General features: G+C 42.7%; 2 protein-coding genes and 1 long non-coding RNA gene across 3 annotated transcripts; 1 reads left to right on the forward strand and 2 right to left on the reverse strand.

Annotated features, from left to right (window-relative positions):
* Positions 1 to 227: 227 nt before the first annotated feature.
* LOC127097790 (uncharacterized) lies at positions 228 to 1,042 on the forward strand. The gene is made up of 4 exons (XR_007793174.1): positions 228 to 458; positions 557 to 623; positions 704 to 797; positions 894 to 1,042. It is a non-coding gene; the product is annotated as an uncharacterized LOC127097790 (long non-coding RNA).
* Positions 1,043 to 9,991: 8,949 nt separating this feature from the next.
* On the reverse strand, positions 9,992 to 12,508 carry LOC127095856 (uncharacterized). The gene has a single exon (XM_051034488.1). It carries the CDS (start codon positions 12,506 to 12,508, stop codon positions 9,992 to 9,994), a length of 2,517 nt encoding a protein of 838 aa, XP_050890445.1.
* Positions 12,509 to 13,950: 1,442 nt separating this feature from the next.
* LOC127095857 (uncharacterized) lies at positions 13,951 to 16,467 on the reverse strand. Its single transcript, XM_051034489.1, has one exon. It carries the CDS (start codon positions 16,465 to 16,467, stop codon positions 13,951 to 13,953), a length of 2,517 nt encoding a protein of 838 aa, XP_050890446.1.
* Between the last annotated feature and the right edge of the window lie 1,168 nt (positions 16,468 to 17,635).

Here is a 17,635-nt window from a genome sequence, read left to right on the forward strand (position 1 = left end):
ATACCAAGTCGGAGCTAGTCCGACGTTTCAGCCCCGGCAAGGTGAGGTAAATGATCCTTAGGTCTTTCAAGGTTCTTTCTTCCTCTCGAACTTTCCGTCTTCTTCGCTTCCTCTTTGACGATTCGGGTTCGTTTCGGTTTTGACAGGGGGCTTAGCTCGAGCTTGTTGAGCTTCGGTGTGAAAATCTCAATAAGTTTAAAACAGAGCTTTTTTAACTAGGGCTTTGGAATGATTTCTCCAGAGTAACGGCGCAGAAATTCGGATCCCTACTTCATCCCTGGAGGTCCTTATTTATAGCATTTTTGATGTACGAGGTTTTGAATTCCTCTCTCATGAGCTTGGCAAGTTAGTGGGAGAATCATTCCGTTAGGTAGCAGAATTTCTCAGAGTTAGTGGTGCTTCAAATCGGTGTGGTCCCTCAAATGGCAGGATGGGGTTTTGTCTGTAGTGAATCCGTGGTAACCACCTATTTTTTACTTTTCACTGCAGTAATTGTCTATTTTACTTAGCATTTGCCATTTGTTTTTTTTAAGCTCGTGTTCTGATTTTGCAATAGGTTTATGTTGTGATAGATGCATGTTTACAAGGTTTGGAAGATTGACGAGTATGTTTCATCGTGACAGGTATTTTCTTGTATTGATTTTTATGAATCCTTAAACTTTGCCAATTCTATGCCTGACTTCAATGTGCCATGGCTTTGCAGGTTTTGTCATGCTATCATGCTATCTTGAATGCTGACTGCTGGATTGGTTTCTCTCACATATCTTAGGACATGTTTGGTTTTGGTTGAAGGATGGGTAGGCCATTAGAATTTATGCGTTTGGTGTTGGTCTGAGCATGGTATTAGTTAGGTTAAATGTTGGTTTGATGCAGGTTTTTTTGAATGATGACAGGTAGGTAGATGGCATAGTTATGTGATGGATAGACTTGCATCATGAGTTTGGCATGTGGTTGTGCATTATTGGCTGTTGTAAAGATTGAAGTCATGGTGATGGTGAATTCATGATGCTTGGTATCACTTTGTTGTTGTAGTGATTCCGGGCTGGTGTATAGCGGCAACATTTTGTCCTGTTCGGCCTGTTCGGCCTTAGGTACGTTATGCGTCGTGCATCTTGGTATCATGGTGTAGTTATGCTGAATCTGCTTTACGTCACCGTGTGGCTCTTATGGTATTAAAAATGTATTGCAGGTTGCTTCTTTACAGGTCATGTACCAGTCAATTTCATGAAGTGGCTCGTGCATAATTAACAAGTTAAGGTATCAAAGTCCATTCTTAGGATGCTTTTTATGTACAAACTTGAAAATAACTTGTTCTTCATTTGTTTATTGTTCTACTCCTGGTATGGCTGTTATGAAATTATTCGAGCGTTGCAAGATGTATGGTTGGTGATCTTATAAGGGTGCATTTGTGATATGCAGGTTTCTGATGTTAACCAAATGGCCCTGCAGTGGATTTCTATCCTGCAATATGGTCGGTTATTTGTGGCTCACAGTTTTGCTAAACTCCACGGTATCTTGCGGTGTCTTACTGTTTCGACAATTCTTGGACATCCGAAACTCTTGGGAATTTTGAATGGATTTGTTATATTGCAGGGTGCTGTTATGCCGACATAAGTTGGCGAGTAACTTCAAGTTCCATGATTTCACTTCTGTTTTGAAAGGTAATGACCATAGCCTTCAGCTCATGCGCCATAAGCCTTTCACTGCCATTTTCCTGATGCTGGTGTAAATTGACTGTAGTGTAGGTGCCTGTTTGCTGAAGATCCTGACAGTCTATATTTGGGATAACATCCTCTTCGTGGTTCTTCAACGTAGCATCCAACCTTACATCTTTCTGGATAAAATCTTTGTTGAATGATGACCTACCATAATCAAACAAATTGTTGTAAATAATAGCACTCCGGTCCGGTGCAAACGCAGCCGTTTTGGACATCCTTAATTCGAAAGACTTGGAGTCCCAGTTTTTGAAGACTCTGATGTAATCTCATGCATCAAGCGGACTTTCTTTTTTTCATGTAGAAGACTGAGTTTAAACATGCCGTAAACTCTTTATCGGCAACACTCTCGGTGGAATTCCCATATTTCTCCTTGGCTTAGTGATGAACATTGATTATAAAACATATGCCATAATAAGTGTACTGAAACCTTGGTTAAATTTGTGTGATACAGGTGATGCAGGCTGGACTGCGCTTATCCGGACACGGCATGTTGCTTGTTAAATCTTTTGGAAATCTGTTTCTTCTTGTAATGTCATTGATTCTCTTGGCTGCTTTGAATTTCAGCTCGGTATTTTTTCGCAGGGCCTAATTCCTCAACACAAAACTGTTAAGGCATGTTGCTTGGTTTGTGGACTTTGTAGGCTGTGGAGCGAGATTGTAATGGGCTGCAGGGAAAATCTAGGAAAGCATCATGGCAAAGGGATGTTTAATTTCCAGTTTGAAGCTTATTCCTTTCGTTTGACTTGATTGTAACGTAACTTAGATCATTGGACTGTTTGTAACCAACAGCATGACTTCTCATGGTTATACTTGAAACAATTGTGTTTGTAAAAAAAAATCCAAAATTTATTCAGCCAATGTATTTCTTTATTGACATTTTTAAACCGTGCCATATTGTATTTTGGGATCATTGGCCATTTGATACACGTTTGAGCAAAAGATCTCTTAATCCTTGGCCTAAGGCCATGATGGTTATAAATGAAGAACAAAAAATGTGAATTTGCGAATTTAAGTCATTCATTTAATATCTCTTCAACTCTTGCCAACTTGGTAACTTGGTTCAGTAAGGTGCAAGAAGTAAAATAAGCTAGTCCATGGCGTGTCAACGATTACTGTCTGTAATAAACCATGTTCATGACTTTGCTTATGGATTCAGTATTATGGTGTTGTCAAGATGAAACTCAAACGTGTCCTTGATCCATATTGGTATCCCACCTTAAGAAATATCCTTTCACTATATCCCTTTTCTTGCATTCATATAATAAATCATACTCTTTAATGAAATGGATTTTATGAAATGCACGTTTCTAGGTAGTATGAAAATGGCATAATAATGATAGGAAACTAAAGTGAAGTATTCTCGTGATGAAAGGCATGCCATGATGTGCATATGATGTTAAATTTTAAAAAAATGAAATTAATTTTATGAAAATTTTAAATATGACCGGACAAAATTGGGGTATGACAGTTGCCCCTATTTAATTAACTTGAACTAGAAGGTAAGAATAACAACGGTCTTCATACATTCGTGGTGGAAGGTAATTAAATATTAAAAGACCCAAATTTTGTCCTTTGGAATGCAATGGAGAAATGCAGAAAGAAAATGCAGTGAGAAGTACAATAAGAAAAGGAATTGTCAGCGCAGTATCTTGGATAATTGCAATCGAGGTATCCCATTAAAGGAATGATGTCCCAACTGTATCCAAGACTGTCTGGTAATAAGCAAAACAATGTTTCTAAAACTGAATGAGACTCTTCATGTTGATGAGACAGCATCTCAAACAGCAAAAGATGAGATTCTCTGTATCGAGTCGAAGCAGCATCTCATATGATCGAATCAAGATATTCCGAACAAGGGAATGATACCTTGATTGAATCTGAGACTCTCCGAGGATACTAGAGCAGTATCTCAAAAGAAAAAACTGGAATGAGACTCCTCATATTGATGAGACAGCATCTCAAACAGCAAAAGATGAGATTCTCTGTATCGAGTCGAAGCAGCATCTCATATGATCGAATCAAGATATTCCGAACAAGGGAATGATACCTTGATTGAATCTGAGACTCTCCGAGGATACTAGAGCAGTATCTCAAAAGAAAAACTGGAATGAGACTCCTCATATTGATGAGACAGCATCTCAGACAGCAAAGATGAGATTCTCTGTATCGAGTCGAAGCAGCATCTCATATGATCGAATTAAGACATTCCGAACAAGGGAATGATATCTTAATTGAATCTGAGACTCTCCGAGGATACTAGAGCAGCATCTCAAAAGAAAAACTGGAATGAGACTCCTCATATTGATGAGACAGCATCTCAGACAGCAAAGATGAGATTCTCTGTATCGAGTCGAAGCAGCATCTCATATGATCGAATTAAGACATTCCGAACAAGGGAATGATATCTTAATTGAATCTGAGACTCTCCGAGGATACTAGAGCAGCATCTCAAAAGAAAAACTGGAATGAGACTCCTCATATTGATGAGACAGCATCTCAGACAGCAAAGATGAGATTCTCTGTATCGAGTCGAAGCAGCATCTCATATGATCGAATTAAGACATTCCGAACAAGGGAATGATACCTTAATTGAATCTGAGACTCTCCGAGGATACTAGAGCAGCATCTCAAAAGAAAAACTGGAATGAGACTCCTCATATTGATGAGACAGCATCTCAGACAGCAAAAGATGAGATTCTCTGTATCGAGTCGAAGCAGCATCTCATATGATCGAATTAAGACATTCCGAACAAGGGAATGATACCTTAATTGAATCTGAGACTCTCCGAGGATACCAGAGCAGTATCTCAAAAGAAAAACTAGAATGAGACTCCTCATATTGATGAGACAGCATCTCAGACAGCAAAGATGAGATTCTCTGTATCGAGTCGAAGCAGCATCTCACATGACCGAATTAAGATATTCCGAACAAAGGAATGATACCTTAATTGAATCTGAGACTCTCCGAGGATACTAGAGCAGTATCTCCAAAGAAAAACAAAAATGAGACTCCTCATATTGACGAGACAGTATCTCAAACAGCAACGAAAACGAGATTCTCCATATAAATGAAGTAATATCTTTAAAGAATGAATGTTTGTTGGGGGATATTTTTTAGAAAGATTCCTTTTGGAGGAAATATGCTGAAGAAGCTCTGCAGGGGAGAAGCTCATAAGAGACTTTTATGGTAACCTCTGCTTGGGGGGCAATGGTAGCAAAGAAAATGCTGGGAATATCACTATCACCCACGAAGTTGGGAGAAATGACTGGCTAGGAAATGATTCCATGAGCGTATGTAGGGTAATAACTTTATTTGGGAAATGAGGAAACTCTAGGATAGATGCGAATGACCTTAGATCCTTATCATATTATGTTTAATTTTTGTATGATGTTCCACTTTGGGTGGAAATGCCATGCATGGGAGGATGCCTGAGGCGTATGCATTATGCATTTGCTGGGGATATTTAACTGTGCATATAGGAATGCGGACCGTGTAAGGCTATGCATATGTATGCCAATGATTGGTATGATTTCTTCATGGTGAATCTTCCTATTTGGTAGGAAAATTATGTATGTAACTGATGCATGTGATGCATACGGGAATGCAACCGGGTAATTGGAATATGCCCTGATTGGGACGTTTTTGCTTTGGGTGATGGTGCCAGTGGTGTGGACTTTTTGTTATGATGGAGATCAAAAATTGATGCCCCACCGGGTGATTCTGGGAATATATCTGGGGTGCCCCAAACCACTGAAGGGTTCAGACTTCTCAACACGCGGTACTCCAACTACGATTTAATGTTTCTGCTGGAAAAGCATTAGAGACTTGCCCCGGTTTGGCTATACCATGAGTATATCTTTGAGAGGTGTTGATTAGCACTTGGAATGAACATAGGTGCCTACACAGTCCTACACCTCTATGAAAAACAAGAGCAAACTTGGAGACCAAGAAGTTTATCCTTTTACTATTTCAAAAGCAATTTTATTACTTCATTCAATTATGTGTTTTTTATATATTTTTTTCAAGATTTTTAAGAATGATGTTTATCAAAAATAAAGGTGCTTTGCAAACAAACAGAAAAAATGCAAAATAATTTGGGCACAACTTTTGTCGGGAAAATTTCTCCTTTATTGATTTGACCCTTGAATGGGTGATCGTACATAAAGATGCAATTCCTTAATGAGGTAATTGCTGTGTGTAGAAACAAGGCGGCAATAAAAATGAGTTCCCATTGAGTCTCCACACTGCTATGATCCTTATGTCTTTGATAGTCCGAGCACCTCGCCTTTGAGAAAAGTCAGGTAGATTGATTCCTTGTCTTCAAGGGACATGCTAGATGCCTGAAAGTATAGTTCTTTGCCTTGGAATTAATCCCTAATTTTTGCCTGGATCGCCCTTTCGGGTTTTCGATCCACCGGGATACCCATTTTTGCCTGAGCCGCCCTTTCGGGTTTTCAACTCAGCGGGTCAACTTTTTTATTTTTATCCCTAATTTTTGCCTGGATCGCCCTTTCGGGTTTTCGATCCACCGGGCTAGCCATTTTTGCCTAAATCGCCTTTTCAGGTTTTCGATTTAGCGGCTTTTTATCATTCCACTTTTCTAGGCAAAGTACTTTTTAACAGCATCAGCATTAGTAGGAAGTGGCAATTCATCACCATCCATAGTTGCCAGGATTAGAGCGCCTCCGGAAAAGGCTCTAACCACCACAAATGGACCTTCATAATTTGGTGTCCACTTCCCCCTAGAGTCCTTGTGAATGGGCAAGATTTTCTTCAGCACCAAATCACCCTCTTGAAACACCCTGGGACGAACTTTCTTGTCGAATGCCTTCTTAAGACGCCTCTGATAGAGTTGACCGTGACTTAACGCTTTCAAGCGTTTCTCCTCAATAAGGTTGAGCTCGTCGTACCTTGATTGAACCCATTCTGCCTCGTCCAACTTAGCCTCCATTAAGACTCTCATCGAAGGAATCTCCACTTCTATGGGAAGAACTGCTTCCATGCCGTATACTAAGGAGTATGGGGTTGCCCCTGTTGAAGTTCGTACTGACGTACGATAACCATGTAACGCAAAAGGTAGCATCTCATGCCAATCCTTATACGTGATTACCATCTTCTGGATGATTTTCTTGATATTTTTGTTCGCGGCTTCAACAGCCCCATTCATCTTAGGTCGATATGGTGACGAGTTGTGATGCTCGATCTTGAACGTTGTGCATAACTCCTCCATGGCCTTGTTGTTGAGATTGGACCCATTATCAGTGATGATTTTGTTGGGAACCCCATATCGGCATATGATGTTGTTCTTTAAGAAACGGGCGACTACGTGCTTTGTGACATTCGCATAAGATGCGGCTTCCACCCATTTGGTAAAGTAGTCTATGGCCACCAAGATAAATCTATGCCCATTAGATGCTTTAGGTTCTATCATCCCGATCATGTCGATGCCCCACATAGAGAAAGGCCAAGGTGATGCTATAACATTCAGCGGGGTAGGCGGTACATGTATTTTGTCAGCATAGATCTGGCATTTGTGGCAAGCTCTGGTGTAACGGTAACAGTCAGCTTCCATCGTTAACCAGTAGTAACCGGCCCTCAGGATTTTCTTCGCCATGGAGTGCCCATTTGCGTGTGTGCCGAAAGATCCTTCGTGTATGTCCTTCATAAGCTGATTAGCTTCTTGTTCGTCCACACACCTCAACAAAACCATGTCATAATTCTGCTTGTACAATACTTCCCCATTTAAGAGGAACTTTGATGCCAGTCTCCGGAGGGTCCTTTTGTCAAGGCTAGAGGCCTCTGCCGGGTATTCCTGTTTCTCTAGATACCGTTTGATGTCAAAGAACCAGGGTTTACCATCTGGCTCCTCTGCTGTCGTCAGGCAATGCGCGGGTTCATCGAAACGCCTAATTTCGATGTGAGGCTGATGGTTGGGCCAGATCAACTTGTACATGGAAGCCAAGGTTGCCAACGCATCTGCCATCTGATTCTCTTCCCGAGGAATATGAGAGAAAGTGATTTTGTCGAATTTTGGGAGTAACTTCAGCACGTAATCCCGATATGGAATTAGGTTGGCATGTCTTGTTTCCCAATCACCTCTGATCTGATGTATCACCAGGGCGGAATCCCCAAATACTTCTAGCACCTTAATCTTCAACTCAATAGCTTCTTCCAACCCTAGTATGCAAGCTTCATACTCAGCCATGTTATTTGTGCATGTAAAACAGAGCTTTGCAGTGAATGGTAGATGGAAATTCTTGGGAGACATCAATACTGCCCCAATTCCATGGCCTATTGCATTTGAGGCACCGTCGAACATGAGAGTCCATCCTGCTTTTGGCTCGAGATTCTCCTCTTGTTCAGAGTCTTCAACATCCTTGACAACCATAACGTCCTCATCTGGGAAGTCAAACTTCAAAGGTTGGTAATCCTCTAATGGTTGGTGAGCAAGATGGTCTGCCAGTACGCTTCCTTTTATTGCCTTTTGTGCAACATATTGAATATCGTACTCTGATAACAACATCTGCCATCGAGCAATCCTACCGGTAAGAGCTGGTTTCTCGAATACGTACTTGATGGGATCCATTTTAGATACCAACCAAGTCGTGTGAGTTAGCATGTACTGTCTGAGACGCTTAGCGGCCCATGCGAGTGCACAACAAGTCTTCTCGAGTAAGGAATATCTGGTCTCGCAATCATTAAACTTCTTGCTCAGATAGTATATGGCATGCTCCTTTTTACCAGTCTCGTCTTGTTGTCCCAATACACAACCCATGGACTCGTCGAGCACCGTTAAGTACATGATGAGGGGTCTCCCTTCTGCAGGGGGCATCAGAATCGGCGGCTCTTGCAAGTATTCTTTGATTTTATCGAAGGCTATCTGGCAGTCATCATTCCACTCCACGCCTTGATTCTTCCTTAAAAGCTTGAATATCGGTTTACATGTGGCAGTAAGATGAGAGATAAACCGAGCGATGTAATTCAGTCTTCCCAAGAAACCACGGACTTCCTTCTCAGTTCTTGGTGATGGCATATTCTGAATGGCTCGAACTTTGTCAGGATCTACCTCAATTCCCTTTTGGCTTACAATAAAGCCTAAAAGCTTCCCGGATCGAACCCCAAATGTGCATTTGTTAGGATTAAGTCTCAACCTAAACTTCCTCAAACGAGCAAACAGTTTCTCCAGATTAGTGACATGTTCCTCCTCTGTCTGGGATTTGGCAATCATGTCGTCTACATACACCTCAATCTCTTTATGAATCATGTCATGAAAGAGAGTCACCATAGCGCGTTGATATGTTGCCCCAACGTTCTTTAATCCAAACGGCATTACCTTGTAACAAAAGGTGCCCCAAGGGGTAATGAACGTGGTCTTTTCCATGTCCTCGGGATCCATTTTAATTTGGTTGTATCCGGAGAAACCATCCATAAAGGAAAATACAGAGAACTGGGCTGTGTTATCTACCAATACATCGATGTGAGGTAATGGGAAATCGTCTTTGGGACTAGCTCTATTTAGGTCTCGGTAATCTACGCACATGCGGACTTTCCCATCTTTCTTTGGTACCGGTACAATGTTGGCAACCCATTGTGGGTACTTTGCGACTTCTAGGAAACCAGCGTCAAACTGCTTTCTTACCTCTTCTCTGATCTTGAGAGCCATATCCGGTCGAGTTCTTCTTAGCTTCTGTTTGACGGCAGAGCATTCTTCTTTAAGGGGAAGTTTGTGGGTCACGATATCAGTGTCTAATCCGGGCATATCTTGGTAAGACCATGCAAACACATCGTTATATTCACGGAGGAGCTCTATCAATCTAGTCTTCACTGCATCTTGAAGCACGGCGCCTACCCTTACTTCCCTTTTGTCTTCTTCTGTTCCCAGGTTGATAACTTCGATGTCCTCCTGGTGTGGTTGAATGACCTTCTCTTCTTGTTTGAGTAATCTGGCCAACTCTTCAGGGAGTTCGCACTCTTCACCCACTTCCTCTTCAGCTTGGTAAATCGGACAATCAAAGTCATGCCAGACCCTAGCAGTGTCGTTATCAATGGTCTCGGTGGTGTTTCTGCATGTTATGATTTATGCAGCTTATTTAGAAAGTGCGTGCATAAAAATTGATGCCATTTTTTTGTAAAAAACGAAAGGAAAGGAACAAAAAATTGAATGCAAATCTCCATTTATTATTGATATAAAAATTCTTAAAAGATAAAGGGGGCCCTACAACATGCCACTGTGCCTTGGGCAGAGCACAGGGTTTTGTCTAAAATAATAAAATTACTTTTGAAAAATTTGAGGGACTTCAACAGCCTTCCAGTTTGTCAGTTCTTCATTAGGCGCGGCTTGTCGTATCCAGCTAGACGCTCCTTCCTCATGATCTTCAACATTGATCATGGCCACCTGATTTCCAAAAATGTGGCCAGCGCTGATGAACGTTTCTTTTACAGGAGGAATCTGCTCTCCATCGTGTTGGTTACTAGCTTCAATCGACGACGGGTCATACCCTAACCCAAACTTGTCTCGCTTCTGGTTCACTTCCACCACTTTGCCCCAGTCTTGAGCGTTTTCACTTTCTATCACAGCCTTAGCTCCTTGCCACGAGGCCATGGATGGTCCTGACTTCGGAGTCTCCAACGTCTTTTGGACAGCCATCATATTTACCACTTCCAAGGACTGGAATGGTGTCTCGGTTATCTCGCCATCCACTTCGATATATCGGAAAGATGTTAGGTGGCTAACCAAGATATCCTCCTCTCCTCCAATCACAATCATCTTATCATTGGTAATGAATTTTAGCTTTTGGTGTAAAGTGGAGGTGACGGCACCTGCAGAGTGGATCCATGGTCTCCCAAGTAAGCAGCTATAACCGGGATGTATGTCCATAACTTGGAATGTGATTTTGAAGAAAGTTGGGCCTATTTTGATCGGTAGGTCAACCTCTCCTATCACTGCTCGTCTTGAGCCATCGAATGCTTTCACAATCAAGGTACTGGGCTTCATATTCATCCCCTCCATCGGCAGCTTTATCAAAGTGGTTTTTGGCATGACATTCAGTGAGGAACCTGTGTCTACTAATACCCTTGATAGTATAGTGTCTATGCATTTCAAGGAGATATGTAGGGCCTTGTTATGGTTCTTTCCCTCAACTGGCAGTTCATCATCATTAAACCCCAAAAAATTTCCAGTGGTTACGCAAGCTATCACATCGTCAAACTGTTCTGTTGTTATGTCCTTCGTGATATGTGCTGCGCTTAACACTTTCAATAATGAATTCCTGCGTGCTTCTGAGTTGAGCAACAGAGATAGCATGGAGATTTTCGAAGGTGTCTGATTCAACTGATCTACCACTTTATAATCACTTTTCTTGATTATCCTTAAAAATTCCTCAGCCTCCTCTCGAGTGACCGCAGCTTTAGGTGACAGATGCATTTCTTGCATTTCTCGACTAGGGACAGGAATTTGGATAGGAGTAGCAACTTCTTTCCCCTTGGCTTTTGTAGAAGCATCAACAGCCCTTGGTGCAAACACTCGGCCACTGCGCGTTATTCCGGCTGGCCCCACAATTGAGGTAACATTTGGTTCGTTGATTACCACGGGTTGGTCTTCCTGCCCTTGCTTAAAAGCTCTGGGCTGATATATCCATGGTACCGCCTTCTCATCCTCATATGCAAACGGCGCTGGAAATTCTATCACCAAGGGGTTTATGGGGATTTCCACATTAACCTCATCATAAGGGATGGCCACATTAACCTCATCGAAAGGGATGTTCACGTTAACCTCATCGAAAGGGATGTTCATGTTAACCTCATCGAAAGGGATGTCCACGTTAACCTCATCGAAAGGGATGTCCACGTTAACCTCATCGTAAAGGATATCCACCACAACGGCTATCTCTTTCTCTTCTTTGTTCTTAGCACGGCGATTTATCTGTAACTCGCCTCGATCCAGCATTTGTTGTATAAAATTCCTCAACCCTTTATCATTCTCATCATTGACTAGCTCCTCTGGGACTAGACCACTTTTTAGCAGTTGTGCCCCTATCATGGTGATAGGGGTTTGAATGTCTTCAACCTTAAGAATCAGTTCTCCCTGATCACTCTCCTCTATGGCACTGACGGAAGCACCTCCATGTGTTGGCATGGGATTAGTGTTCACGTTCGGGCGTCTTGGAGTGAAGGTAACAACTTTTGCTTCAATCAGGTCTTGTACCCTATTTTGGAATGCAAAACAATTCTCCAGGGTATGGCCGGGCGCTCCCATGTGAAATTCACAATGGGCGTTAGCATCATATCCTGGTGGATATGGAAAAACAGCCGGTTTTAGCTCCCTCAATGTCAGAAGACCCTCCTTTTGCAAATATGGGAATATTTGGCTGTAAGGTACTGGTAGAGGGTCAAGTTGCCTTCTTGGAGGCTTTGGCTTGAATTGTCTTGGTGGTGCTGTGTTCTGTTGTTGACGAGGTTGTTGATGTTGTGGTTGATACATTGGTTGTTGTTGTATGGGTTGCTGATAAGGTATGGGTACCACGGCAGCGACTTGGCCATATGAAGCCTGTTGCTTCCCCTTATAGCCTCTAGATACAGCATTCGTTTCACCCTTTTTTTTCTTCTGGAAGCCTCCAGAATACTTTTTCGGTGCGCAAGAGGTGGCCACAGCTCCTGAAATCTTTCCATCCCTCAGACCCTTTTCTATACGATCTCCGATTGTGACCAGATGTGCAAAATCGGATGCTGCACTACTCACCAATCTATCAAAGAATGGGTCCTTCAGCGTGTCCACAAATATTCCAGTCATTTCCTTCTCAGACAATGGTGGCTCTACCTGAGCAGCCAACTCTCTCCATCGCTGGGCGTATTCTTTAAAGGACTCATTTTATTTCATTGCCATCCCTTGAATATCGGTTTACATGTGGCAGTAAGATGAGAGATAAACCGAGCGATGTAATTCAGTCTTCCCAAGAAACCACGGACTTCCTTCTCAGTTCTTGGTGATGGCATATTCTGAATGGCTCGAACTTTGTCAGGATCTACCTCAATTCCCTTTTGGCTTACAATAAAGCCTAAAAGCTTCCCGGATCGAACCCCAAATGTGCATTTGTTAGGATTAAGTCTCAACCTAAACTTCCTCAAACGAGCAAACAGTTTCTCCAGATTAGTGACATGTTCCTCCTCTGTCTGGGATTTGGCAATCATGTCGTCTACATACACCTCAATCTCTTTATGAATCATGTCATGAAAGAGAGTCACCATAGCGCGTTGATATGTTGCCCCAGCGTTCTTTAATCCAAACGGCATTACCTTGTAACAAAAGGTACCCCAAGGGGTAATGAACGTGGTCTTTTCCATGTCCTCGGGATCCATTTTAATTTGGTTGTATCCGGAGAAACCATCCATAAAGGAAAATACAGAGAACTGGGCTGTGTTATCTACCAATACATCGATGTGAGGTAATGGGAAATCGTCTTTGGGACTAGCTCTATTTAGGTCTCGGTAATCTACGCACATGCGGACTTTCCCATCTTTCTTTGGTACCGGTACAATGTTGGCAACCCATTGTGGGTACTTTGCGACTTCTAGGAAACCAGCGTCAAACTGCTTTCTTACCTCTTCTCTGATCTTGAGAGCCATATCCGGTCGAGTTCTTCTTAGCTTCTGTTTGACGGCAGAGCATTCTTCTTTAAGGGGAAGTTTGTGGGTCACGATATCAGTGTCTAATCCGGGCATATCTTGGTAAGACCATGCAAACACATCGTTATATTCACGGAGGAGCTCTATCAATCTAGTCTTCACTGCATCTTGAAGCACGGCGCCTACCCTTACTTCCCTTTTGTCTTCTTCTGTTCCCAGGTTGATAACTTCGATGTCCTCCTGGTGTGGTTGAATGACCTTCTCTTCTTGTTTGAGTAATCTGGCCAACTCTTCAGGGAGTTCGCACTCTTCACCCACTTCCTCTTCAGCTTGGTAAATCGGACAATCAAAGTCATGCCAGACCCTAGCAGTGTCGTTATCAATGGTCTCGGTGGTGTTTCTGCATGTTATGATTTATGCAGCTTATTTAGAAAGTGCGTGCATAAAAATTGATGCCATTTTTTTGTAAAAAACGAAAGGAAAGGAACAAAAAATTGAATGCAAATCTCCATTTATTATTGATATAAAAATTCTTAAAAGATAAAGGGGGCCCTACAACATGCCACTGTGCCTTGGGCAGAGCACAGGGTTTTGTCTAAAATAATAAAATTACTTTTGAAAAATTTGAGGGACTTCAACAGCCTTCCAGTTTGTCAGTTCTTCATTAGGCGCGGCTTGTCGTATCCAGCTAGACGCTCCTTCCTCATGATCTTCAACATTGATCATGGCCACCTGATTTCCAAAAATGTGGCCAGCGCTGATGAACGTTTCTTTTACAGGAGGAATCTGCTCTCCATCGTGTTGGTTACTAGCTTCAATCGACGACGGGTCATACCCTAACCCAAACTTGTCTCGCTTCTGGTTCACTTCCACCACTTTGCCCCAGTCTTGAGCGTTTTCACTTTCTATCACAGCCTTAGCTCCTTGCCACGAGGCCATGGATGGTCCTGACTTCGGAGTCTCCAACGTCTTTTGGACAGCCATCATATTTACCACTTCCAAGGACTGGAATGGTGTCTCGGTTATCTCGCCATCCACTTCGATATATCGGAAAGATGTTAGGTGGCTAACCAAGATATCCTCCTCTCCTCCAATCACAATCATCTTATCATTGGTAATGAATTTTAGCTTTTGGTGTAAAGTGGAGGTGACGGCACCTGCAGAGTGGATCCATGGTCTCCCAAGTAAGCAGCTATAACCGGGATGTATGTCCATAACTTGGAATGTGATTTTGAAGAAAGTTGGGCCTATTTTGATCGGTAGGTCAACCTCTCCTATCACTGCTCGTCTTGAGCCATCGAATGCTTTCACAATCAAGGTACTGGGCTTCATATTCATCCCCTCCATCGGAAGCTTTATCAAAGTGGTTTTTGGCATGACATTCAGTGAGGAACCTGTGTCTACTAATACCCTTGATAGTATAGTGTCTATGCATTTCAAGGAGATATGTAGGGCCTTGTTATGGTTCTTTCCCTCAACTGGCAGTTCATCATCATTAAACCCCAAAAAATTTCCAGTGGTTACGCAAGCTATCACATCGTCAAACTGTTCTGTTGTTATGTCCTTCGTGATATGTGCTGCGCTTAACACTTTCAATAATGAATTCCTGTGTGCTTCTGAGTTGAGCAACAGAGATAGCATGGAGATTTTCGAAGGTGTCTGATTCAACTGATCTACCACTTTATAATCACTTTTCTTGATTATCCTTAAAAATTCCTCAGCCTCCTCTCGAGTGACCGCAGCTTTAGGTGACAGATGCATTTCTTGCATTTCTCGACTAGGGACAGGAATTTGGATAGGAGTAGCAACTTCTTTCCCCTTGGCTTTTGTAGAAGCATCAACAGCCCTTGGTGCAAACACTCGGCCACTGCGCGTTATTCCGGCTGGCCCCACAATTGAGGTAACATTTGGTTCGTTGATTACCACGGGTTGGTCTTCCTGCCCTTGCTTAAAAGCTCTGGGCTGATATATCCATGGTACCGCCTTCTCATCCTCATATGCAAACGGCGCTGGAAATTCTATCACCAAGGGGTTTATGGGGATTTCCACATTAACCTCATCATAAGGGATGGCCACATTAACCTCATCGAAAGGGATGTTCACGTTAACCTCATCGAAAGGGATGTTCATGTTAACCTCATCGAAAGGGATGTCCACGTTAACCTCATCGAAAGGGATGTCCACGTTAACCTCATCGTAAAGGATATCCACCACAACGGCTATCTCTTTCTCTTCTTTGTTCTTAGCACGGCGATTTATCTGTAACTCGCCTCGATCCAGCATTTGTTGTATAAAATTCCTCAACCCTTTATCATTCTCATCATTGACTAGCTCCTCTGGGACTAGACCACTTTTTAGCAGTTGTGCCCCTATCATGGTGATAGGGGTTTGAATGTCTTCAACCTTAAGAATCAGTTCTCCCTGATCACTCTCCTCTATGGCACTGACGGAAGCACCTCCATGTGTTGGCATGGGATTAGTGTTCACGTTCGGGCGTCTTGGAGTGAAGGTAACAACTTTTGCTTCAATCAGGTCTTGTACCCTATTTTGGAATGCAAAACAATTCTCCAGGGTATGGCCGGGCGCTCCCATGTGAAATTCACAATGGGCGTTAGCATCATATCCTGGTGGATATGGAAAAACAGCCGGTTTTAGCTCCCTCAATGTCAGAAGACCCTCCTTTTGCAAATATGGGAATATTTGGCTGTAAGGTACTGGTAGAGGGTCAAGTTGCCTTCTTGGAGGCTTTGGCTTGAATTGTCTTGGTGGTGCTGTGTTCTGTTGTTGACGAGGTTGTTGATGTTGTGGTTGATACATTGGTTGTTGTTGTATGGGTTGCTGATAAGGTATGGGTACCACGGCAGCGACTTGGCCATATGAAGCCTGTTGCTTCCCCTTATAGCCTCTAGATACAGCATTCGTTTCACCCTCTTTTTTCTTCTGGAAGCCTCCAGAATACTTTTTCGGTGCGCAAGAGGTGGCCACAGCTCCTGAAATCTTTCCATCCCTCAGACCCTTTTCTATACGATCTCCGATTGTGACCAGATGTGCAAAATCGGATGCTGCACTACTCACCAATCTATCAAAGAATGGGTCCTTCAGCGTGTCCACAAATATTCCAGTCATTTCCTTCTCAGACAATGGTGGCTCTACCTGAGCAGCCAACTCTCTCCATCGCTGGGCGTATTCTTTAAAGGACTCATTTTATTTCATTGCCATCCCTTGAATATCGGTTTACATGTGGCAGTAAGATGAGAGATAAACCGAGCGATGTAATTCAGTCTTCCCAAGAAACCACGGACTTCCTTCTCAGTTCTTGGTGATGGCATATTCTGAATGGCTCGAACTTTGTCAGGATCTACCTCAATTCCCTTTTGGCTTACAATAAAGCCTAAAAGCTTCCCGGATCGAACCCCAAATGTGCATTTGTTAGGATTAAGTCTCAACCTAAACTTCCTCAAACGAGCAAACAGTTTCTCCAGATTAGTGACATGTTCCTCCTCTGTCTGGGATTTGGCAATCATGTCGTCTACATACACCTCAATCTCTTTATGAATCATGTCATGAAAGAGAGTCACCATAGCGCGTTGATATGTTGCCCCAGCGTTCTTTAATCCAAACGGCATTACCTTGTAACAAAAGGTGCCCCAAGGGGTAATGAACGTGGTCTTTTCCATGTCCTCGGGATCCATTTTAATTTGGTTGTATCCGGAGAAACCATCCATAAAGGAAAATACAGAGAACTGGGCTGTGTTATCTACCAATACATCGATGTGAGGTAATGGGAAATCGTCTTTGGGACTAGCTCTATTTAGGTCTCGGTAATCTACGCACATGCGGACTTTCCCATCTTTCTTTGGTACCGGTACAATGTTGGCAACCCATTGTGGGTACTTTGCGACTTCTAGGAAACCAGCGTCAAACTGCTTTCTTACCTCTTCTCTGATCTTGAGAGCCATATCCGGTCGAGTTCTTCTTAGCTTCTGTTTGACGGCAGAGCATTCTTCTTTAAGGGGAAGTTTGTGGGTCACGATATCAGTGTCTAATCCGGGCATATCTTGGTAAGACCATGCAAACACATCGTTATATTCACGGAGGAGCTCTATCAATCTAGTCTTCACTGCATCTTGAAGCACGGCGCCTACCCTTACTTCCCTTTTGTCTTCTTCTGTTCCCAGGTTGATAACTTCGATGTCCTCCTGGTGTGGTTGAATGACCTTCTCTTCTTGTTTGAGTAATCTGGCCAACTCTTCAGGGAGTTCGCACTCTTCACCCACTTCCTCTTCAGCTTGGT

This window comes from Lathyrus oleraceus, chromosome 6 (assembly GCF_024323335.1).
Source record: "Lathyrus oleraceus cultivar Zhongwan6 chromosome 6, CAAS_Psat_ZW6_1.0, whole genome shotgun sequence".
Classification (NCBI taxonomy): domain Eukaryota; kingdom Viridiplantae; phylum Streptophyta; class Magnoliopsida; order Fabales; family Fabaceae; genus Lathyrus; species Lathyrus oleraceus.

Bases quoted from the DNA above. Each gene is read 5' to 3' on its own strand.
- LOC127095857 (XM_051034489.1), bottom strand. From the start codon at position 16,467: ATGACTGGAATATTTGTGGACACGCTGAAGGACCCATTCTTTGATAGA.
- LOC127095856 (XM_051034488.1), bottom strand. From the start codon at position 12,508: ATGACTGGAATATTTGTGGACACGCTGAAGGACCCATTCTTTGATAGA.